Source organism: Panthera uncia, chromosome B4 (assembly GCF_023721935.1).
Source record: "Panthera uncia isolate 11264 chromosome B4, Puncia_PCG_1.0, whole genome shotgun sequence".
Taxonomy (NCBI): domain Eukaryota; kingdom Metazoa; phylum Chordata; class Mammalia; order Carnivora; family Felidae; genus Panthera; species Panthera uncia.
Window position 1 is genome coordinate 23,785,457 of NC_064809.1, and position 23,768 is coordinate 23,809,224.

Sequence of the window (23,768 nt, forward strand, 5' to 3'; positions counted from 1 at the left end):
ATAAATTAAATGAAATGTTAAAAAAAAAAAAAAAAAAGAAGTAGAGTTCCAGGATGAGGAAGGTGGTAGTCTCCCACTGTCCTCTAGATAAACCATGCCTGAAGCCATTTGCTTAGGTCAGTGCCAAATTGCATATGGGACCCCACCAAGCTAGGGTTTGAATGGTGGGCAACAATTGGTGAACCTGTGACAGATGTGGTTGAAATAAGCAAAGATGTTTAATCTAAAAAGAAAAAGAAACTTGAGAAGATGGCATCCTTCACAGTTTAAATGACTCAAGTGGAAGAGATTCGGTTTCTTCAGGGAACTGGGTCTGTAGCACTGGATGGAATAATTTGATGGCACAATCAGAATATGCCATGATTGAAGTTCTGACTTCTGGTCAATAAAAGGAAAGCTTTTCTAAAAATTAAGCTTTCTCTGAGGTAGTGAATGCTTCGCATAGGAATAAATTCACCACCGGGGGTAAGTGACTGGAGATTGGACAGACACTTATTAGTAAAGGGAGAGAAAAGATTCCTTTATTGAAAAAGAACAGAATAAAACCCCTAGGATCCCTTCCAAATCCAAGAGTTTATGATGCTCTGACAGCATGTTCCTTATTGAGATATAAGGAATAAGGACATTGTATAAGACCATATTAAGTATTCTGTGATAAGGGAGCTCTGGGCTTACAAAACTTGGGATATTTTAGGGGTGCCTGGGTGACTCAGTTGGTTAAGCGTCTGACTTTGACTCAGGTCATGATCTCACCGTTTATGAGTTTGAGCCCCACATCAGGCTCTGTGTTGACAAGTCAGAGCCTGGAGTCTGCTTTAGATTCTGTGTCTCCCTCTCTCTCTGCCCCTCCTTTGCTCATATTCTCTCTCTCTCTCTCTCTCTCTCTCTCTCTCTCTCTCTCTCTCAAAAATAAATAAACATTAAATAAAAATTTAAATAAAAATAAAAAAGATTTTAAAAACTTGGGATATTTTAAATTGAAGAGCTAAAAGCAAGATTCATTACTTCAGGGCATACCAGAGCCTTTCATAGGCAGATATATATTGCAAATATCTTTAAAGAAGGAATTTATCAAGTAGAGTTTCCTAAATTTATTTGACCATGGGAATTTCTTTTACAACTATTTTATAGCACAGCAACTATTACTATATTTAAAATTGTTTGTAACAGAGGTGACAGGGTGGCTCAGTTGGTTAAGCATTGACTCTTGATGTCAGCTCAGGTCTTGATCTCAGGGTCCTGAGTTCAAGCCCCATGTTGGGCTCCACGCTGGGTGTGGAGCCTACTTAAAACAGTTTACAACATAATGGTCTATAACTTTTTAATGGCTTGGAATCAGGATATTATCAAGGCCCTTTATGTGAAAAACGTCATGTTTGCTTATCCCTTTGTGCAATGAGACTGGTGCTGGCCAACCTTTAAGAGGTCATGTGTTTTGGTTTCTTTTAATGTTTATTTATTTATTTTGAGAGGGGGAGGAGGGAGGGAAGGAGACAGGGGGAGAGAGAGAGAAAGAGAGAGAGAGAGAGAGAGAGAGAGAGAATCCCAAGTACTGGCACTCCATTACTGCATTTTTATACTCTATTGCTTGTGGTAGTTACAATGGGATATTTCATTGCCAATGATAATTAATTAGCCTCAGCACCAGAAGTTTAGTATGGAACATGGGTGGCAAAGTGACCGAACTATTCCAAAGAACAGTGAATGAATCATGCTCTCTGACTAAAGCAGCATTGCTGGTCTCCTCACCAGAAACCCCACCACGTTTTAATTTGTCACAAGCCACAGGAAGCCTCTGACTCTTTCATTATCTACAGTACAATTGTGTTTTTACAGAACGTTTGGCTTTTTTTTCTCTTGTGACTCATGGCAAGTAAAGAAAAGACGAAAATGTGATCATCTAGTTAAAGTTAGAAGTGAGAGTTCTTTAACAAAGAATTTATCCAAACTAACACAAAATGTAACACAACTAAAATTGTAAGGAGACCCTGAAAGACCAGATGGTAGGCAATAAAACTGGTCTCAACCCTATAGTTCGGGCTCCTTTTGCAGTGAAATTCATTGTTATTCTTTTGAGAGTGAGGAAAATTAAATAATTGTAATAGAGTGGTAAAATGACATTGGATTTGAAAAAGAAAATTCACTTGAAGGCCAATAAAATTGAAAGTTGCAACAGGTGACTCCATTTTGTTTCATGGTCACAGAAACTCGGCATGCAAGCTCACAAAAAGGTGTACCAGTCCTAAGGGAGACCACCCCAAAGTGTGGAATGGTGGGTAGAGAGGACCAGCTTCTAGTGGTCCTTTCAAAACATATGACCTCGGGGCATCTGGGTGACTCAGGCCACTCTTGATTTCAGCTCAGGTCATGATCTCACAGTTCATGAGACTGTGCCCCGTATCAAGCTCTAAGCTGAGTGTGGAGCCTACTTGGGATTCTCTCTCTCCCTCTCTCTCTGCCCCTACCCCCGTGCCCCTCTTACTCCCATTCTCTCTTGCATGAATACAAAATATATGAATGAACATTTTTTAAAAATACAGTATTGAAGCTCTAACCACTCTTGAGAGGGGAATATGGCATTTCAAAGATTGGTTATTTAAGACATCTCAGAATAATGATGTCTTTATTTTTTTAGATTTCAGCATGTAAAAATAACAATAAGCGATCTTAAAAGCTATGACTTCCAAAGAGAATTCAAACCATAACAGCCAGATGATAAAGTACCTGAACTAAGTGTAAATGAAACACTAGAATAATCATACTATTAGTATTTTACAAAACAAAAGTTTCTAAAGTATTTTAATTACAATAAAACCAAAACATCAGGATATTCCTCAAAGAATGAACATTATACTCTGATTATGATTGTTTTTGAATAAATGCATTCTTGTAAAAAGGAGAGTAAAAAGCATATATTTCACTGTTGTTAACCTGAAGTTACATTTGACCGTGAGCCATTTATCCCACAGGGTTTACCTATCCCAACAGCTCATCCTGTCTGGATATTGGCCCCATCTAAAAAATTTGATTCTTATTGCTTTCTTTCTCCAGGAAATTCAGTGTCCCTTGCAAATTTTTTTCTTAAAGTCCCCTGAAATTACCACATTCTTATCAATAAGGTTGCTTATGTTTGTGAGTAGTTGTTTTATATATTTGGGGGCTCCCGTATTCGGCACATAGACGTTTATAATTGTTAGCTCTTCCTGATGGATAGACCCTGTGATTATTATATAATGCCCTTCTTCATCTCTTGTTACAGCCTTTAAAGTCTAGTTTGTCTGATATAAGTATGGCTACTCCAGCTTTCTTTTGACTTCCAGTAGTATGATAAATAGTTCTCCATCCCCTCACTCTCAATCTGAAGGTGTCCTCAGGTCTAAAATGAGTCTCTTGTAGACAGCAAATAGATGGGTCTTGTTTTTTTTATCCATTCTGATACCCTATGTCTTTTGGTTGGCACATTTAGTCCATATACACTCAGTGTTATTATAGAAAGATATGGGTTTAGAGTCATTGTGATGTCCGTAGGTTTCATGCTTATAGCGATGTCTCTGGTACTTTGTCTCACAGGATCCCCCTTAAGATCTGTTGTAGGGCTGGTTTAGTGGTGATGAATTCCTTCAGTTTCTGTTTGTTTGGGAAGACCTTTATCTCTCCTTCTATTCTAAATGACAGACTTGCTGGATAAAGGATTCTCAGCTGCATCTTTTTTCTGTTGATCACATTGAAGATCTCCTGCCATTCCTTTCTGGCCTGCCAAGTTTCAGTAGAGAGATCGGTCACGAGTCTTATAGGTCTTCCTTTATATGTTAGAGCACGTTTATCTCTAGCTGCTTTCAGAATTTTCTCTTTATCCTTGTATTTTGCCAGTTTCACTATGATATGTCATGCAGAAGATCGATTCAAGTTACCTCTGAAGGGAGTTCTCTGTGCCTCTTGGATTTCAATGCCTTTTTCCTTCCCCAGATCAGGGAAGTTCTCAGCTATTATTTCTTCAAGTACACCTTCAGCACCTTTCCCTCTCTCTTCCTCCTCTGGAATACCAATTATGCGTAGATTATTTCTCTTTAGTACATCACTTAGTTCTCTGATTTTCCCTTCATACTCCTGGATTTTTTCATCTCTCTTTTTCTCAGCTTCCTCTTTTTCCATAATTTTATCTTCCAGTTCACCTATTCTCTCCTCTGCCTCTTCAATCCAAGCTGTGGTTGTCTCCATTTTATTTTGTAGTTCATTTATAGCATTTTTTAGCTCCTCCTGACTGTTCCTTAGTCCCTTGATCTCTGTAGCAAGAGATTCTCTGCTGTCCTCTATACTGTTTTCAAGCCCAGCGATTAATTTTATGACTATTATTCTAAATTCACTTTCTGTTATATCGTTTAAATCCTTTTTGATCAGTTCGTTAGCTGTCGTTATTTCCTGGAGATTGTTTTGAGGGGAATTCTTCCATTTCATCATTTTGGATAGTCCCTGGAGTGGTGTGGAACTGTGGGGCACTTCCCCTGTGCTGCCTTGAATAACTTGCGTTGGTGGGCGGGGTGTAGTCAGACCTGAATTCTGCCCCCAGCTCACCGCTGGGGCCACAGTCAGACTGGTGTGTGCCTTCTCTTCCCCTCTCCTAGGGGCGGGATTCACTGTGGGGTGGCGTGGCCCATCTGGGCTACTTGCACACTGCCAGGCTTGTGGTGCTGGGGATCTGACGTATTAGCTGGGGTGGATCGGCAAGGTGCACAGGGGCGGGAGGGGCAGGCTCAGCTCACTTCTCCTTCGGTGATCCGCTTCCGGAGGGGCCCTGCGGCACTGGGAGGGAGTCAGACATGCCGCCAGAGGGATGGGTCCGCAGAAGCACAGCATTGGGTGTTTTCGCGGTGCAAGCAAGTTCCCCAGCAGGAACTGGTTCCCTTTGGGATTTTGGCTGGGGGATGGGCGAGGGAGATGGCGCTGGTGAGCACCTTTGTTCCCCGCCAAGCTGAGCTCTGTCATTCCAGGGTCAACAACTTTCCCTCCCATTGTCCTCCAGCCCTCCCATTCTCCAAGCAGAGCTGTTAATTTATAACCTCCCAGATGTTAAGTCTCGCTTGCTGTCAGAACACACTCCGTCCGACCCCTCCGCTTTTGCAAGCCAGACTCGGGGGGCTCTGCTTGGCTGGTGGGCTGCCCCTCCGCCCCAGCTCCCTCCCACCAGTCCGTGTAGTGCGCACCGCCTCTCCGCCCTTCCTACCCTCTTCCATGGGCCTCTCGTCTGCGCTTGGCTCCAGAGAATCCGTTCTGCGAGTCTTCTGGCAGTTTTCTGGGTTATTTAGGCAGGTGTGGGTGAAATCTAAGTGACCAGCAGGATGCGGTGAGCCCAGCGTCCTCCTACGCTGCCATCTTCCGCAAGTTTTTTTCTTAATACTTTTCACCACAATATAAATCTGATGGAATACCTGACCAAGTCAGTAGAGTTTCCTAAATTTTCCCTTCTCTTCTAGGGGTTGATGCAGAGTTGCAACCAGATGCATGCTTCCTACCTTTTCCAGCAAGATAAACACTACGACCTGTCCTACGACACTGGAGATAAGGCCTTACAGTGCGGACGCCATGTCGATGTTTTTAAATTATGGCTAATGTGGAGGGCAAAGGTGAGCATGTGTAGATCCGCTGCATATCGACTAAAGACAGAAACTATATCTGGTGACCCTTATTATGAGATTAAAAACTGATTTCCAAATTTCAGATTACCCACGATTAAGTTTCTTTAATCCTGTTTCTAGATATCTGCCTTCTGCATGGGCAAGAACATAAGCCAAATTGCTTGTAATGCTCACTCATCTAGGAAACAAATCCAGGCTGCTTTATACGGCAGGACATCTGGATTTTTAAGAGGTGTTTTGTTATTGTTGTTTTGTTGTTGTTGGCTCTTAGCTCTTGGTTTTTACCCAGTGATTGATCCCTCAGGGTGGTTGGTGCCTTCTTTTTGTTTGGAGGACAAAAGTGAAAAGTCAAAACCCCACCGTGATAGCTTTCTTTTGACATTTTAAGGGATAACCTCTCGAGATAAAGCTTTTTTAAAACTCTGGAACTACCCAGTAACCTCCATTTGTTCAGCATCTCTGTTGACCCCAGCATTTAACTATAGATGATCACTCCTCTCAGGGACAGAGACGCTGTAAGTAAGGGAATACGGTACTGGCTGGACCTAATTGCTGCCCTTTCAAAGAGCATACCTGGTTGCTGAAATGTAAGCGGGACGGAAAGGTCCAATATTTTATTTTTAATTTTGGCCAGATTCCTAATTTCAATGTCACACATCAGTAACTTCCCACCTGGTTTCATTTACCTCTCACAGGAGGCAATGGTCAGAGCAGCTGGACATGCCAGAAAAACCCAACTGCTAGAAAAACCCAACTAACCGAAAGGGTGCACGAGGGAACCTTGACAAAGGAAACAAGAAAAGGAGAGTTTAGAGGAAGGCTGGCACTCCCTGAGGTCCTGTATATTTGGGAGAGGGTCCCCAAGAGTTAGCTGTGAGCTTTCTCGGGAGCCTGCACAAGCAGGTGGCAGTTCAATCCCAGGGGACACAGAAATAACTCGGTCAGCAGGAGTGAGACCTGCCAGGGTAAGACCCGAGAATGTGCCCTTCCCCGGGTCCGTGTGAAGAGGAACCATGTCTATGGCAACGAGTTCCATGTGCTGTTCTTTACAAGATGTTTCTAAGTAAAACTGAATGCCTTGAGCAGTTAAAGAGGTGGATAGCTAACAAGAAAATAAGGAGGGTTGGGAGTGAAATAATGCAGTCAACCGCCATTTTATGGAATCTTCTCTAAATCCATCCAGGAAAAAAGGCAGTAGAAAGATGGTCTCACTTAATGCAGAAATCATTCTTACGTGGTTTCCAGGGATGGCTGGGCTACATATTCTTCAGACAAGCCTCTGTAATAGTATTTGCTCTCACTGAATTTCCTCTAAGTGTTGCTAAGTATCCATCCAGCAGCTGCCTGCAGTCGCTACCTCATAAACATGGTATGAGAGGTGGGCTTCCATCCCTTGAGCCGGGCAGGGGCCCCTTCCTCTCTTGAAAGATGAGAGCCTGACAAAGACACTTACTTGGTCCCCACCACCCAGACAAGACTCCTTCTGTTGGCAAAGACACTTGCATTTGGCAAAAAAGAAAGAAAGAAAGAAAGAGAAAAGGAATTATTGGCATACTCTCAATTGTTTTAACATGAGTAGATTTTTCATTTCCTTGATTGGTGGGAATCAAAAATGATGAACATAAATATCAGCTAGGTAGTTGAGGAAAGCCTGAGCTCTAAATATTGTTCAGTATCATCCTTCTTGTCCCCTTTTCCTGCAGCGTTTCTATTAAGATGATGATCATTAGCTATATTTACACAAAAATGTTCCTCTCATGGTTCATCAGTTCCCGCTGCTCCTCTTCCATTCTGAAGCCTCCTCGCCAGCATGGGGCAGCGGTTGGTTATAAGAGAAATAACTTGGAGGACATCAGGTGTGAATTAAACAACAGCAACAACTGAAGCCTGAAATAGGCAGAGGATCCAGTTTCTAACGTGCTGAAATAAAGGCACCAGAGGAGGGAATAAAAAAGGAAAAAAGAACAATCCCAGCAGCCACATAATTTATGGATACATATTCCTTTAATTTCTCACGCAAAACCTTAAGTATCTAGACACGTAAATGGCAAAAACGTCCATTTGCTTTTCAACTTAAAGCTGCACATTTTGCAAAATGAGATGATAATAATTATAAAAGTCATAAGATCAGTCCTACAATCCAGATGAGAGGTGCGGGTAAGCACCCTCCCACATCCCCATCTCTCTAGTGATGCCAGCCAGGGAAGGAGAAGTCTTCCTGTCCTAATAAGAACTGTGAAAGAGTTGGCGATGACTTGATCTTGAATCCCCTCAGGAATGAAAAAACAAGACTGAGGAGGAGCTAACGTTAATCAGTAAATCCTCTGTTATCAGATATACCTGGAGAATACCCATAGTAAGGTAAACCCGTATTTTTCTCCTTAGCAATACAAACCACAGGAAAAATACTAACCTAAATATAAATATTGCTTAATCTGTTAATGACTGGTGGAGATAAATGCACTGATGACAGCGTCAGATTAAGTCCAAGATAATTGATAAGAGCAACTGTATGCAAAAAAAAAAAAAAAAAAGAATGAGCCTCTTGATATGAATGCTAGGAGGCATTCTAGACAGATACCTAAGCCTGTCATAAGAAAAGGCCCCCACCTGCCCTCAACTCTGTTCTTACTGAGTAGACCTTTCATTTTGTCTGCATTTAATTAGAGAATGCTAAGACTTGATGATTATTTTCCAGATGTCACAGATTTCCATCGTGGTTAAAACTCAGTGTAGATCGGGGTGCCTGGGTGACTCTGTCAGTTGAGCAGCCGACTCTTGGTTTCAGCTCAGGTCATGATCTCACAGTTCATGAGATCGAGCCCTGCGTCGGGCTCTGCGCTGACAGTGCAGAGCCTGCTTGGGATTCTCTCTCTCTCTCTCTCTCTCTCTCTCTCTCACTTTCTCCCTCTCTCTCTGCCCCTCCGCACTGGCTTGCAAGAGTGCTCTCTCTGTAAAGAAATAAACTTAAAAAACTGTTTTAAAAACTCAGATAGATAGATACAGAGAGGAAGGAAGGAAGGAAGGAAAGAAGGAAGGAAGGAAGGAAGGAAGGAAGGAAGATAGGTGAACAAACCTTAATTTTAGGCCTGCAAGGATGGTGTAATATATAACTACCTAGTTTTCACAGTAAATCTGTTTGTATATAGTTATGCAAATTATGCAAATTAGCAGGTTTCCCTATAGTTTTCTGTGATTGGCCTCCCTCATTGAAAATGTAGATAACAAAGGGACTGACAAATGGCTGAGAAAAAAAAAATACCAGGAGAAAACTATTAAAGGGAAATTGATGCCTGGCACACTCTTTGCTGAGTGACTGAATGAATGTTCATTTTCTCTTAAAATATTAACTTATTTTAATACATTAGATAATGAGCATCTGTTTTTGTGCCTGATCCTGGATGGGATGAAGGGGACACAATTTTCAGATGATATAAGATGAATGCACAGATAAGCATCACATAAGACAGAATATAACTGGTTGTAAAAGAAACCTAGATGCACCTCCCCAAAAGTTTGAGGATGGGGAGCCCATCCCGAGTTTGAGAGCCAAGAATGATGTTTTAAGAGGTCACCTTCAAGGGGCACCTGGGTGGCTCAGTTGGTTAAGTGTCCAACTCTTGATTTCTGCTCAGGTCATGATCTCACAGTTCATGAGTTTGAGCCCTGCGTGGGGCTCTACCCCTGTCTTGTGGAGTTTTCTTGGGATTCTTGCTTTCTCTCCCTCTCTCTCTGCCCCTCCCCTTTTGCTCTCACTCTCTCTAGAACAAATAAATAAACTTAAAAAGAATTTTTTTTAAAAAAAGATGGGTCTAGAGCAGGACAGGTAGAATACATAGAATTTCAGCCAGTGGAGCTGGGAGGACACCGTGGGATGCAGGTCTAGCAGGAGCTCTCCTGCATACTCTGATGCTAGTGGAGAGTCCAGGTTGATGGAAGGGTAATTAGGGAGCTACCATCCAGGTAAAAAGAGGGCCTAGGTAGGGGGGCAGCCATAGAAATGGAGATGGTAGCAAGGGATTCAATCATTATTGCAGACCCGCATTTCTGGGGCCTGAGAGCATTAGATGAGGGTTTCGAGAAGCAGAGAAGACTCGTGAGCAGCACTGATGGTGTCAGGCCCTGGAGACAACACAGCTGCAGTAGCTGAACGCTGGTAGACAGTGGCATCACTGAAGAAGTGGATATACACGGTGTTCATCTTCCTAAAATACCAACTTGGGGGTCTGGGGTGGGACCCGAGAATCTACATTAATAACACAGTTGATCTGGTGCTGATACAGATGGTTCCTCAGAACATACTGTGTCAAAACACCGCCCCAGGGAGTAAAAGTTACACCTCCATTCATTCATCCACCCATTCAACCAGTGTGCATTGAACCCCTAATGCATGCCAACCCTGCTGGTATGATGGAGACTGTAGTGAACAAAGGAAACACCAGTCTGTGCCCTTGTGGAGTGTCCACTTCAGCCAGATAAGTCTACACCAATCCTAAGTGTGTAGGCAATGAGGGAGAAAATAAAACCACCTTTCTCCTGAAGCTCCCTCAGCATAACTCTGACACTGGGCTCTAGACTTTCACTTAGACGTGTCCCTCAGAGCCTTCAGCCTCCTTCATAGCAACCCAGGTCATGGTGATAAAGTTTTCCATGTGCTGTTGTCATCCTCAGAATAAGAACTGTGTGGCATGTGACAACTACTCAACATGTATTTGATGAGTGAATGCATTTTGGAGAATCTCATAAAAGCCTTCCAAACTATGGAAATAAAACATGGATCTTCTTCCCATAAATATCCAATATCAAGAGAGGCCAGGCTTCTAAGGGCAAACTAGAGTTCCCTGTGTCACTCCCCCTTGTACCTCTTTAGCTTTCAACTAAAGGATGATCAGTTTACTCCTTAATCATCTTAAGTGAAGTCCTAGACTAGCAAAAGCGAGAAGATTCCCATTCTAGTCTCTGATAATCCCACTGCCTTTGTGATACAATCAAACTCATGTTCAGAGTATTCATTTTACTTTTACCATGTCCCTATATGGGAGATCAGACAAGCACCATCATTCCCATGGGACCAGTAAGATTAGCCAAGGCCATGTGACTAGACAGGATGAGTCCTAGTGGTCCCGGCTATTATCTTGGATCAGATACATGCAAGTTTAAATCCAACTCTGGAGTGGTCCAAAGGATCCAGTTTGGAGACCAATTAACTTCCCTCCTCCTACCTAGGAGTACCCAAAGTGTACCTACCAAGTGTACCCAAACTGCCAGGTCAGTCCGAACCAACCCCGAATCCTTGGTACCACAGAGTCATATAGTGCATGGTGTAGGCTCTGGCCTGAATATTCAGCTTTGGGGCCCTTCCTTTGAGCCATCAGGAACCAGTCAAACTCCTTGGCCAATCAACCAGGGCAGCAATCTCCACAGAAATGATTTCTGAACCCATCAGATTTCTTTGATGCTTCAGACGTTCAAGTCACTGGCCATGCTGTATCCCCCTTTTAGCTGAGGTGATGAGACTATAAATAGGAATGTGGGCCCATCTTATGTCCATTGCAGCTTCTTCCTCCAGTTTCCATGTTGGATTAGTCACTGGTTGGCCTGTTCTAAGTGCTCCTGGGATGAGCATTAGCTGTTTGTCTAAGCTTTCCATTAGTGCTCCATAAATGCTGAAAGGATTAGGAGGAAAGCCATTTTGAAAAGTAATTCCCTGAAGTGTCCTGAGGTCGGTAAACAGCACCAGTCCAAGGCTGTAGTGTTGTTTTTCACAAGTCCAGATCCTGGGCTTCCAGAGCCGGAAACTAAAAGACCTCTGTGATTACGTTCGCCTGTTACAAGCATGTAAATCATTTGTCCCCAAAGGAGAAATCTAATGAGCCTTGCAGACTGACAGGCTAACAAAGCATCTGTGTGCCCTTTAAGATTAATACATTCATTTGTTCAGCAAATATTCATTGAGTACCTACCCTATTTGTTCCATAATGGGGGTACATTGGTGAACAGAAGTGCAGTCTGGAAATGGTAAATTTTCATGATGGTCAGGAGCTAAACAGGCGTGCTGGGGGGGGGAGGGGGTCTATGATGATGCTTCTTATCCGCAGGAAGAGAATAGCCCAGTCCTCTGTCATTAATGACTTCCATAATTACCCCTCAGAATGACAGAGGCAAATTTTCCCCTCAAGTAATCAAAATAATTGCTTAGAGAATGAGGGCTCCAAAAGAAAAGGAAACTACCGTGGAGAGCCGAGATGACATGAAAGGCAACAAAAACACCTGAGGGGAGAACATTAAAGGAGAAATAATCACCAGAAAAGCCTCTGGAAACAGTCTTGTGCAAGGAAAGTGTGGAGCAGAGCTGAGCTGGAAGTGACAGAAAGACCTTCAGTCTCCAGTGAGATTTGTCCCACAAAGAGCTTACCTGCCTTTCTCAGCCCCCTGCCGATAACCTTTCTTCTTCTCTTACCCAGGGCACCACTGGGTTTGAAGCACATATTGATAAGTGTTTGGAGCTGGCAGAATATTTATACAATATCATAAAAAACCGAGAAGGATATGAAATGGTGTTTGATGGAAAGGTATGTATTCTGATCTCTACGATCTCAAAAAGTTTAGTCAATTCCAATTCTTTTTTTTATGTTTTTAAATGTTTATTTATTTATATTTAAAGTTTCTATTTAGAGCGAGCATGAGCACAAGAGAAAGCAGGGGAGGGGCAGAGACAGAGAGAGAATCTGTCAGCGCAGAGCCCAATGCAGGGCTCCATCTCCTGAACCATGAGACTATGACTGAGCTGAAATTAAGAGTTGGACACTTGACTGACTGAGCCACCTAGGTGCCCCAATTCTAATTCTTATCATTGATTTTTTGTGTGTCAATCATGTACTGTCCAGGTAAGTGGGACCATTACAAAGGAGAAGCAGGGGTTCTGAGCTGGAGTAAAAAATCACACTCACAAAACAATAACTCTGTATATCGTGGTGAACATCAGGAACTCTAAAAGTGGTTATGGATTTAAAAGTAGGAATTCTTGGGGCGCCTGGGTGGCTTAGTCGGTTGGGCGTCCGACTTCGGCTCAGGTCACGATCTCGCAGTATGTGAGTTCGAGCCCCGCGTTGGGCTCTGTGCTGACTGCTCAGAGCCTGGAGCCTGTTTCAGATTCTGTGTCTCTCTCTCTCTCTCTGACCCTCCCCCGTTCATGCTCTGTCTCTCTCTGTCTCAAAAAATAAATAAACGTTAAAAAAAATTTTTTTTAAAGTAGGAATTCTTGGGGCGCCTGGGTGGCTCAGTCGGTTGAGCTTCCGACTTCGGCTCAGGTCATGATCTCACCGTCCGTGAGTTCGAGCCCCGCGTTGGACTCTGTGCTGACAGCTCAGAGCCTGGAGCCTGCTTCAGATTCTGTGACTCCCTCTCTCTCTAACCCTCCCCCGCTCATGCTCTGTCTCTCTCTGTCTCAAAAATAAAATAAAACATTAAAAAAAAATTTTTTTTAAGTAGGAATTCTGTTCAGAAGTTGCAGAATAGATTTGAAATGTCCTTGGAATTTTCTAAACTGCCACCATGGGCTGAATGTGAATCTTACTTTCCTCCTTGTAGCCTCAACACACAAATGTCTGCTTCTGGTACGTGCCTCCAAGTTTGCGTGTCCTGGAAGACAATGAAGAGAGAATGAGCCGCCTCTCAAAGGTCAGTGATACAGGCTCCTCTGGTATATACGTTGGTGTGTACACTGGGCCTTCCACGTGCATGGCATCTCTCTAACATGCACATGTGTCTAGGAGAAATCCAACCTCTTCCTTGGTGTGCAGGCCCACTCCCCTTCATGAGGGCTCCTACAGAACCAGGACTTTCAGAACTGGCATATCCAGACTTGTAACTACCCTATTTGCTTCTCTTTTCTTTTTTTTAAATTTTATTATTAGAACAAAAATTTTATGTTTATTTTTGAGAGACCGAGAAAATGCATGCGCGCACATGCAAGCAGACGAAGGGGAAAGAGAGAGTAGGACAGAGGATCCAAAGCGGGCTCTGCACTAACAGCAGAGAGTTCATTGCGGGGCTCGAACTCATGAACTGCGAGATCATGACCTGAGCAGAAGTCAGACGTTTAACCTAATGAGCTACCCAGGTGCCCCCCCTAACAACCCTCCCCCCTTTTTTTTGCTTCTTTTTTCTGAGGGCAAGTTTATGAGATCTTAAAATAAGTAATCAGGTGTTAGCTTTACTGCCATTCATGATGCAACGAGAACCCTTGCCGAAGTTGGCTGACCCACCAAGTGAAACCTTCCGTGCTCAGTCATACGCACAGAAGAGATTTCAGGCACCAGAAATGGTTAGGAAACAGAGCTGCTACTGACCCTCTTGAGATGCCAAGGTCAAGGCTACCCTATGGAGCTTGCTGAACCCCAGAAGATACTAGGGCAGGGAACAATAATTACGGCCACTGTTTGAGTGCATATTGTGTCCCAGGCTCAACTTTGATCTAGCGTTACGTCACCTAACTTTCGTAAGTGTTAAAAATGATGGAAGAAGACAATTTAGGTGATGTAGACAAACTTCATCTAACACTTCATGAAGTGGGCAACCTCCATTCCCAGGAGGCTAGAGAACTGCAAAATGGGGGGAAGGCAAGAAGCTTTTATAGGATAAAGAATAAGGAACAGGAAGAGAAAGAAAATGGGTGAGGAACAAGGAGCCCCAGGTTGGCTTGGCATCAGGGATTGGCTGACTGGACATTCCATGTTTCTGGTCAAGCAGAGCATTTATAGGGATGTGAAAGTTAAGTGTCCTTTTCCTGAAGTGACATCCTGGGCAGGAGCAGCTCCATCGTGGGGCCTAGAAACTTATTCCAACATAAGTAACCTAATGTGGGAAGCACTGTTGTCTCTCCCTTTTGCTGACAGGAACATGAAAGCATGGGGAGAAAAAAATCACTTTTCCAAAATCACTGACTACAGAGCCAGAGGGCTTCAGCTTCAAATTTTTCTGTGGCCAGTAAGATCCTTTATCTTTTCTCCTCTCCTGCTTCTAGCGTTTACACATGGGTGAAATTTGGTTTACGATGTACGCCAGAGAGAGTCTTGAAGGCAGGTAAATGCAGGGCTCCATCCCAGTGCTGAGGAATAGAACACTAGGGATGATCGTGCGTATTTGGATGTCAGAGGGTGGGTTAGTTGGTTGGTTTTCCATTTACCACAAAGGAGGGGACTTTCTCCAGTCAATGCCAGGAGCAGGGAAGTCCCTCTCCCCCACCATGCAGGCGCCTGGGCTGCCTCACTGACTTTCAGAATTTCCAGTATTTTCTTCTGTGTCAAATAGTGGGATTGTGTGTGGGTTTTTTAAAGTTTATTTTTGTTTATTTTGAGAGAGTGTGTGTGTGCACAAACGGGAAGAGGCAGAGAGAGAGAGGGAGAGAGAGAATCCCAAGCAGACTCTACACTATTTGTGCAGAGCCCCACACAGGGCTCAATCCCACAAACTAAGATCATGACCTGAGCCGAAATCAAGAGTCAGATGCTTAACTGACTGAGTCACCCAAGTGCCCCTTGTGTGGATTAAAAACCTCCAGAAAAGCTTAGAGATATGAACACCTGTCCATAGACAATCCAGGATCAAACCCTCATCAGGGAAACTTGCATATAATTGAGGTGTTGAAATCAAGCCTCCTAATTAGAGTAGTGGTTTGCTATCCTGGCCTCACATTAGAATCAGCCTGAAGTTTTATAAAAAACACTGGTGACCAGGTCTTTACCCTAAGAATTTAATCCAATTGGTTTGGGATGGGCTTAGGAATGGTTTTAAAAGTTCTCCAGGTGATCCCAATGTACAGCCCAGGATCAGAGCCACTGACCTAGAGGAATGCATGGAAGAAAGCTTCTAGAATGGGAGATCCATCAATGCATGTGTCTAGGAGGAGGGGTTATGGTCATGTTTGAAGTTTTAGTAAAGTTGGCTCATTTGCTCATTCCAGGAGATCAAGTCCAAGAGGTGGGAGGGAGAGAGGGTGAGAGTCACATTGGAGGTGATAGGTGGGCAAAAAGGGGCCTGCAGTCATTTGAGAGGAAAGAATTCATATTTTTTCCTGAAGTTTTATGGTGTGGCTTCTCCATAGTGTGTATCATTTAACAATGACTAATTAATTTAAAAAATTAGTTATAAATTAGATGTTTCCATTCTTATTGGTTCTACCTCTTTAATGAACCCATTGACCAGAGAGAGAAAATCCCTGGAGTAGTTTGGCCAATTTCATTCCTTGAATCAATGAATTATTTCTGGGCTGAGGGATGGGACAGATGGGAATACAGAACAGAAAGAGATTTTTCCCATCACTTTCTGAGCAAAAATCAACTCTGAATCTCCCCCATTTAATACAGCTCTCTTCAAATGCCCCTCAGGTTTTAGCAAAAACACATAAACTGTGATGGGAATGGAGATTATTTCTTGGGGAGAGCCATTAGAATATTAGTAAACTATTTTTATACAGTTTGTAGTTCAAATTTGAAAGTCTCTGGGGATTGCAAAATGAATCCTCTTAAATGTTTCCTCTTGTGATTCCATTTTCTTGACTAGAATATAGAGAATTTAGCAATTCAGAATTGGAAGTCACAATAGAACCACATAAAATATCGAGGTTAACTTTTGTTTACTTATGTCAATAATTTTTCAGAGTTTCCTCTTAATTATAAAGCCCTTGGGGTGCCTGGGTGGCTCAGTCGGTTGAGCGTCCGACTTCAGCTCAGGTCACGATCTCACGGACCGTGAGTTCGAGCCCCGCGTCGGGCTCTGGGCTGATGGCTCAGAGCCTGGAGCCTGCTTCCAGTTCTGTGTCTCCCTCTCTCTCTGCCCCTCCCCCGTTCATGCTCTGTCTCTCTCTGTCTCAAAAATAAATAAACGTTAAAAAAAATTTTTTTTTAAATTATAAAGCCCTTAATGTATAAATGTATAATGTCCAGGGATTAGTAAATCTTCACACACACACACACACACACAATGTCAGAAGGAAAACAGCTGAGGTAAAATAAAATGAATCATCTGCTCTATCCAATATATTATCAATAGCTGCATTTGGCATTTAAATTTAAATCAATCAAAATTAAATTCAACCAGAAATTAACTTCTTTAGTTACACTGGCCACATTTCAAGTGGTCAACTTGTGACCAGTGGCTGTTGTATCAGAGAGTGGAGATATAACACATCTCTATCGTTACCTAAAGTTCTCTTGGTTAGTGCTGATATAGACCCAAAATGGGAGGAAATGTGGAGTCTTCTGTGCCGTTGTATGGCAAATGAGAATTAAGTCAAATTATGGACCCTCCAATAAAGAATTATTCTTTGTGTCCTCTTGTCTGGTACAAGGCTTAGCATACAATAGGCACTCAAAAATGTTTGCTTAGCTAACGTGCCATTTGCATATTCCAGAACAGGGACGGGAAACACTTAGGAAACCTACTAGTGGATCCTAGGCCTTTCTCCACAGCTCACACTGATGTGGGGGCAGATATCTAGGCAACACGTGGTCATTACCAAACAAGACAGCCTAAGCTTCTTGAAGGAGGCTAAGATGAGAATCTGGTTCGTGCATTCCTGCTGTCTGTCAGGACTGTGAGTGTGCAGGTGGCCCATCATCATTGAGGCACTGTGGACACAGAGGGCCTGGGGTACCACACAACCACATACAACTGCCTTAGACACAGGCAGGACCAGCAGAAGAGCTCATGAGGGTATTCTTCAGACACGAATCCTGGTTCTTCATCATCATCTTCATCTTGTATTTTATTCCATTGTATTTTATCATTATCTGCATATCTGATCCCTGTTTCTACCAGTCCTATACTGACAGATGGGACTTCCAGAAGGTCAACAGTGGATTTAAAAGTACATTGGCAAGGATGGGGTGCCTGGGTGGCTTAGTTGGTTAAGCATCCTACTTCGGCTCAGGTCACAATATCACAGTTCGTGAGTATTCATGAACCCCCGCGTTGGTCTCTGTGCTGACAGCTTGGAGCCTGAAGCCTGAATCGGATTCTGTCTGTCTTTCTTTCTCTCTCTGCCCCTCCCCAGCTCATGCGTGCACACATGTGCATGCTCGCTCGCTCTCTCTCTCTCAAAAATAAATAAACTTCTAAAAATAAAAAATAAAAAAACATTGGCAAAGAAGTAGTTGGCTTTATATGTAAGGTGATATTCTTCCATAGTCTATATTATTGAACGTAATGAGGAATTTATTGAAATTTTAATGTGTTGGGATTCCTATTTATGGTTATTCTGCTTTTTCATTTTTCAAAATTTCACTCATGTTCCCAAGATTTAGCAACAAAAAGGTTTTGTAGTACATACTGAAAAAAATACATTTCTATGATTTTGTGATGCTTTAACCTGAGTTCTCTTTGGAGACACAAATGTGTATTCAAATTATGGGATAGTTCCCTGGTTATTATCTTCTAAACGACTGAAAAAGCTAAGGACACAAGGGAGAAAATGATACCCTAAAACTCTTAAGGCAGCACCCAAGAGCTCCTACTGAGTATGTCTTTAATGAATTCTTCAACATGCAGCCTCTCTTTCCTGACTCTTTATTCAACAAAACCAAGAATGTGACCAAAAGAAAAAGTCTAGAAATAAGTAAAAGTGCTGTATGTTCATCAATAGAGTCAGAATATTATTTTCCTTCTGAATTTGCAATTATTGATTATGCAATGAAGTAGATGTTCCATTTTCCTGTAAATTTTATCTCATCCACATTTTCTGGAAGCAATCCAAAGTCATATGTATTTACACAGCTGTGACTTCTGCCAACCCAGCTAGCTTCAGGAACTGGGGGGATTCAGTCTGACGTAACGCCAAAACCTGTTTGGGATGATGACTGTTGCCATTTAAAATTTTGACCTTTGATTTGATTTGATTTATCTGAAAAATAGGAGGTGATTGTCTTTAATAATTAATACCATTTATGCTTGGATTGCCCATTAAAATGAAATCAGAGTTTAATTCACTGAGTACAGCATGATCATTGTTTCATCAGTTCTAAAGAGGAAGCATGATTTATTACATGAATAAAAACTAAGGAATACTTACATGAATTTTCCTGAAATTCCTGCAGACACATGGATTTGGAATTCCTTTTCTAATTTGGGGTTTCTCTTCCCCAGGAACACATTGATTTGCCATTCTCCTAGCACAAAGTGATAAATTTCACGTCCTTATGCTAGAATATTCTAGTAGATCCACTTTCAGAATTTAATCCCAGACTTGAGATAATTTATATTCTTTGTCATATTTATTCGCTGGGATGAGCCTTATGCTCTGTGTACATTCTTTATCCTTTAGGAGAAAGAAGGGCCAACCCAAGAAAAGCATTCCTCTTTATATTACCTTCCTATGTAATAAAGAGGCCGAAAGAGACTTAACCTAGACTTAGAAAATCACAGTGCAGAACTGTCATGCACATTCGTTTTTAGGTGAGGAGATTAGGTTCTGGATGTAAGGTGAAGGTGAAATGAAGGTTCAGGTGAACTCTGTCCTTGGTTTTCTCTTTGGTAACTAACAAATAATTGGGCCTGATGGGAAAAATGTTGATTTTGCACATTGAATACTTTGTTGTTTTTTTTTTGTTTGTTTATACTTATTTAGTTTACTTTTTGAACTTCAACTCCTATAGTTAACATCCAGTGTTATGTTAGTTTCAGGTGTACAATATAGTGACTCTGTACTTCCATACATCACCCAGTGCTCATCATCATAACAAGTGCACTCCTTAATCCCCATCCCCTGCTTTACCCCTCCCCCACCACCTCCCTCTGGGAACCATCAGTTTGTTCTCTATAGTTAAGAGTCTGTTTCTTGGTTTGCCTCTCTCCTTTTTTCCTTTGCTGATTTGTTTTTTTAAATTCCACACATGGGTGAAATCATGTGGTATTTGTCTTTCTCTGACTGACTTATTTTGCTTAGCATTATCTCTCTAGCTCCATCCATGTCGTTGCAAATGGCAAGATTTCATTCTTTTTTATGGCTGAATAATATTCCGTTGTACACATATACCACATCTTCTTTATCCATTCATCAATCGAAGGACATGGGCTGTTTCCATAATTTGTCTATTGTAAATAATGGTACTATAAACATAGGGGTGTATGTATCTCTTTGAATTAGTGTTTTTATATTTTGGGGGCAAATAGTAGTGCGACTTCTGGATCATAGGGTAGTTCTATTTTTAACCTTTTGAAGAACTTCCATACTGTTTTCCACAATGGCTACACTAGTTTGCATTCCCACCAACAGTGTTAAGAAAGTTCCTTTTTTTCCACATCCTCACCAACACTTGTTGTTTCTTGTGTTTTTTTGTTTTTGCTTTTGTTTTTGTTTTAGCCACTCTGGCAAGTGTGAGGTGACAGTTCATTGTAGTTTTAATTTGCATTTCCCTGATGATGAGTGATGTTGAGCATCTTTTCATGAGTCTGTTGGCTATCTGAATGTCTTCTTTGGAGAAATGTCTGTTCATGTCTTCTGCCCATTTTTAATTGGATTATTTGTTTTTTGGGTATTGAGTTTTATAAGTTCTTTATTTTTTTTGGATACTAACACTTATATCAGATATGTCATTTGCACATTGAGTACTTTGAAGATGAAACCTCATTGTAAACCAATGATTATTTAAGTGTTGATGTTCAAAAGTCACATGTTCAAAATGGCATTCCACTGGAATCAAACTATTCTTCATTTAAGATGAATCCAACTGTGCTGTAAGGCATGGTCCCCATTTTGAACTGAGTTTCTTACTATGTATATCTAAATAAATCAAAAGCTCCCTGACATGTGCCATTCCTGGTTCCATATTTGCAGCAATGAACTTAAATGATCAGATATTATTTTTATAAACTCCAGTGGTAAAATACGTGAATAGATCATGCACACAGTTAGACATAATTTAAATGCATTCCTCTTCCTAGATAGCTGTCCCTGTTATTCTATTCTGTATAATCAATGAGGACTTGGGAAGCCCTCAATGTGTACACAGTACTGTGCTGGTAAACAAAAGAAGTAAAAGACACTGTGTCTGCCCTCCAGAGCTTACAGTTTTGAAATTACAGAGATGAAATGTATTTTCTCATAAGCAAGAGGACAATAGGAAATATTCTGTAGACAGAATGTATGGGTAAGGATCATTGAAAGAGAAAAGATGCTACTGGACTAGAGGAGTCAGGAAAGGCTTCATAGTGATTGTAGGTCTATGGTAGAGCCTTGGGGTGTGTGCAGGATGTGACCTGGAAGAGAAAAGGAACTCTCAGCCAAGACAAGTGTGACACGGTAAGACTGAGGACAAGTGTGAAAGGAGAAAAGTGTGTGTGGCACGTTCAAGGGATATTGACTATAGGTTTTGTCAGAGTTGAAGATTCATTTTGGTGAGCACTGGAAGATGAGTCTTCAGAGCTGCGGTACAAAACATCTTTATGCTGAGCTAGAGTTTGAACTTCATCTCATACATAGTAGTCAGAGAACTCAGTAATCAGCAATCTGGCATACAAGTGGTAAGATCTTTTCTGTGATCCACTTCTGTAATGTTACATCTTTGTGGGTTCTGCTGATTTTCATCATGATTATGGACTATATTTCAAAATATAAACTGAGAAAATGCAAAAGGAGAATGAAAAGAAATGGGAAAACTTTGGGGTATCAAGAAATAAGTGTTTTAGGGCCTCAAAAGTCTGCTTATTTTCAGACATCACTTAATATTGAGGCTTACCTCTCCATAACCATTCTCTGAACTATGTTTTGTTTCCAGTGTTTTTACACATACTGAGGGAAAAAGAGCCTTCCACCAAATGTCATATTGCTAAACTATTTAGCCTCGGAAACAACACCCAATTGTTCCTATGCTCCCAAAATAGTAACTAGGAAGTTGTTAAATAACAAAAGCTCAACTGAGTAAATTTTAAAGATCTAATTGGCTTTATGAATCAGTTCATAAATCAGGCAGCATCCCCTCTGGCAAGTAGAAAGGGGGAGATTTTTAAAAGCAGTACAAGGAAGTCACAAACAGAAAAAAGAATTACTTTGGGTGAGGTCACCTTCCCTTGGGGAAAAAGCTCTTATTAGGTGAATTACCTCATCTTTCTTCCGGGGATGATGAGGCCCCATGTGACAGAGTACGTTATTGGTGCTGATCAGAAAACTGACTGACCAGCTATATTTCTGACCAGACTATATTTCTGGGGAAAGTTGAAAGTGCAAGTAGGTTAGGTACGAAGCCTGGGGTTTGGTTAAATGGCCCAGCATAAGTGACTCTATTTTGGGCCTGCGGTCTCAGGCCTTGAATCACCTGACATGGAAAGCACCTGAGAGCCTATCATTTATTATTCATCTTATCACCTTCAAGCTTTTGGATGTATGAAACTGTTCTAGTCCCCTGATTCCCCCCAAAACTTGGAGACAATTCCCTTAAGGAAAACAAATATGAGTTTAGTTATTTAGTTAAAAACTAAAAGTGCTACTTGATATTGGGTTCTTTGGCTAAAGGAAGAGTCCCCAGGAGTCACTATGTTGATCTGGTCTCTCCCACAGGTGGCCCCAGTGATTAAAGCCAGAATGATGGAGTATGGGACCACAATGGTCAGCTATCAGCCCTTGGGAGACAAGGTCAATTTCTTCCGCATGGTCATCTCAAATCCTGCAGCAACTCACCAAGACATTGACTTCCTGATTGAAGAAATAGAACGCCTTGGACAAGATTTATAATTAGCTCACTGAGCTGTTTCAATTCTCTAGGTAGACAATTAAGTTGTCACAAACTGTGCGAATGTATTTGTAGTTTGTTCCAAAGTAAATCTATTTCTCTATTGTGGTGTCAAAGTAGAGTACAGTTTAAAAATCAAAAAACAAAAAACAAAAACAAAAAAAACCACATTGCTCCTTTTAAAAATCCTTTCTTAAGTTTAGAATACCTCTCTAAAAATTAGCGACAAAAGGCTGTGTTCTAATCAATAATGAGAAGCTTAAAATTGTTTTAAATACTTCCCTTACTTTTAATATAGTGTGCAAATCAAACTTTATTTTCACTTCAGAGTAGTATGATTGAATAGTGCCAAATTGCCCCTGAATCATAAAAGGTTCTTTGGGGTGCAGTCAAAAGGAGAAAGTACATATAAAATGTATGCTGAAAATAAAAACTCTTGCCTTTTTCATAGTATTAGAAAAAAAAAATTTCTAATTTACCTATAGCGACATTTCAAATGTATTTAAATACATATAATTTTACAAAAGGAAAATATATATATTAAAAAGAAATCCTATTTTGTAACATATAGATTTTTATTTTATATGGGTTATACAAACTGCAGGGGCAGATATAAAAACTAAGCCAGATTTTTTTTTTCTCTTTCTTTTAATGGAGGCACAATAAACACTTAGTAAAGTTGTTTTGAAACCTAGGCCCACAAAATTCTTAAAAGGTATCTTGCCTTCTTTCTATTTAGGGTATGGCTTATCACATCCCTAAAGTTAGTATTACAAAATGAACACAAAAGAATATTGCAAGTTCTTTAAAATGACTGACCAGATCAACAATAAGATTCTCTTCCTAGTTAAGTCTTCCACCCAGTTGGCCCTGAGCAGAGCCGCTCAGGAAGCCTGACAAGCCAAGCTTCATCTTAGACTAAACTAGGGTAATTGTTCTCTGCTTTCCAGTTCAGCTTGTTTTGAACAGAAGGTTGATGCCAGTTCTTGAGGCATCTTCCCAAACAATATTCTTTTAGTACGTCATTTGGATTAATTAGGTAAAATAAAAATAAAATCTAATCAGCCTGAGCAAAGAGGAATGAAGCGTGCTCCAGAAATGTGGTGAGCCCAGAAAATTGAACTCAGCCCTGAGACAGGAGATCTCTGCATGAGAACAATGATGTCATCCTGGGCACCATATTGCCACTGTCCGGGGAGGAGTCATTTACCTCCTGGGTAATTGCTTATTCCCATTCCCTCCCCCTTTCCTACCCACAAAAATTCTCTCCTGCTAGGCCTCATCACTGAAATCCAGAATACTTAATTTCTATTCCATGGATGGTTATTTTCCTCTCATAAAGTGAGCTCCTCACCTGAGATTTTGAGACAGCATCTTAAGACCTTCTTTGATCTGCCTCTCATCAAGATCC

General features: G+C 41.4%; 1 protein-coding gene across 1 annotated transcript in view; it reads left to right on the plus strand.

Annotated features, from left to right (window-relative positions):
* The window catches only part of GAD2 (glutamate decarboxylase 2), an 84,052-nt gene extending 61,584 nt beyond the window's left edge, over positions 1–22,468 (plus strand). The window contains exons 13-16 of the mRNA XM_049624723.1: positions 5,472–5,621; positions 12,098–12,205; positions 13,224–13,313; positions 22,186–22,468. Coding sequence (XP_049480680.1) covers positions 5,472–5,621; positions 12,098–12,205; positions 13,224–13,313; positions 22,186–22,359 — 522 coding nt within the window. The 3' untranslated portion in view covers positions 22,360–22,468. The remainder of the gene's footprint in view (positions 1–5,471; positions 5,622–12,097; positions 12,206–13,223; positions 13,314–22,185) is intronic.
* The last annotated feature ends 1,300 nt before the right edge of the window (positions 22,469–23,768 follow it).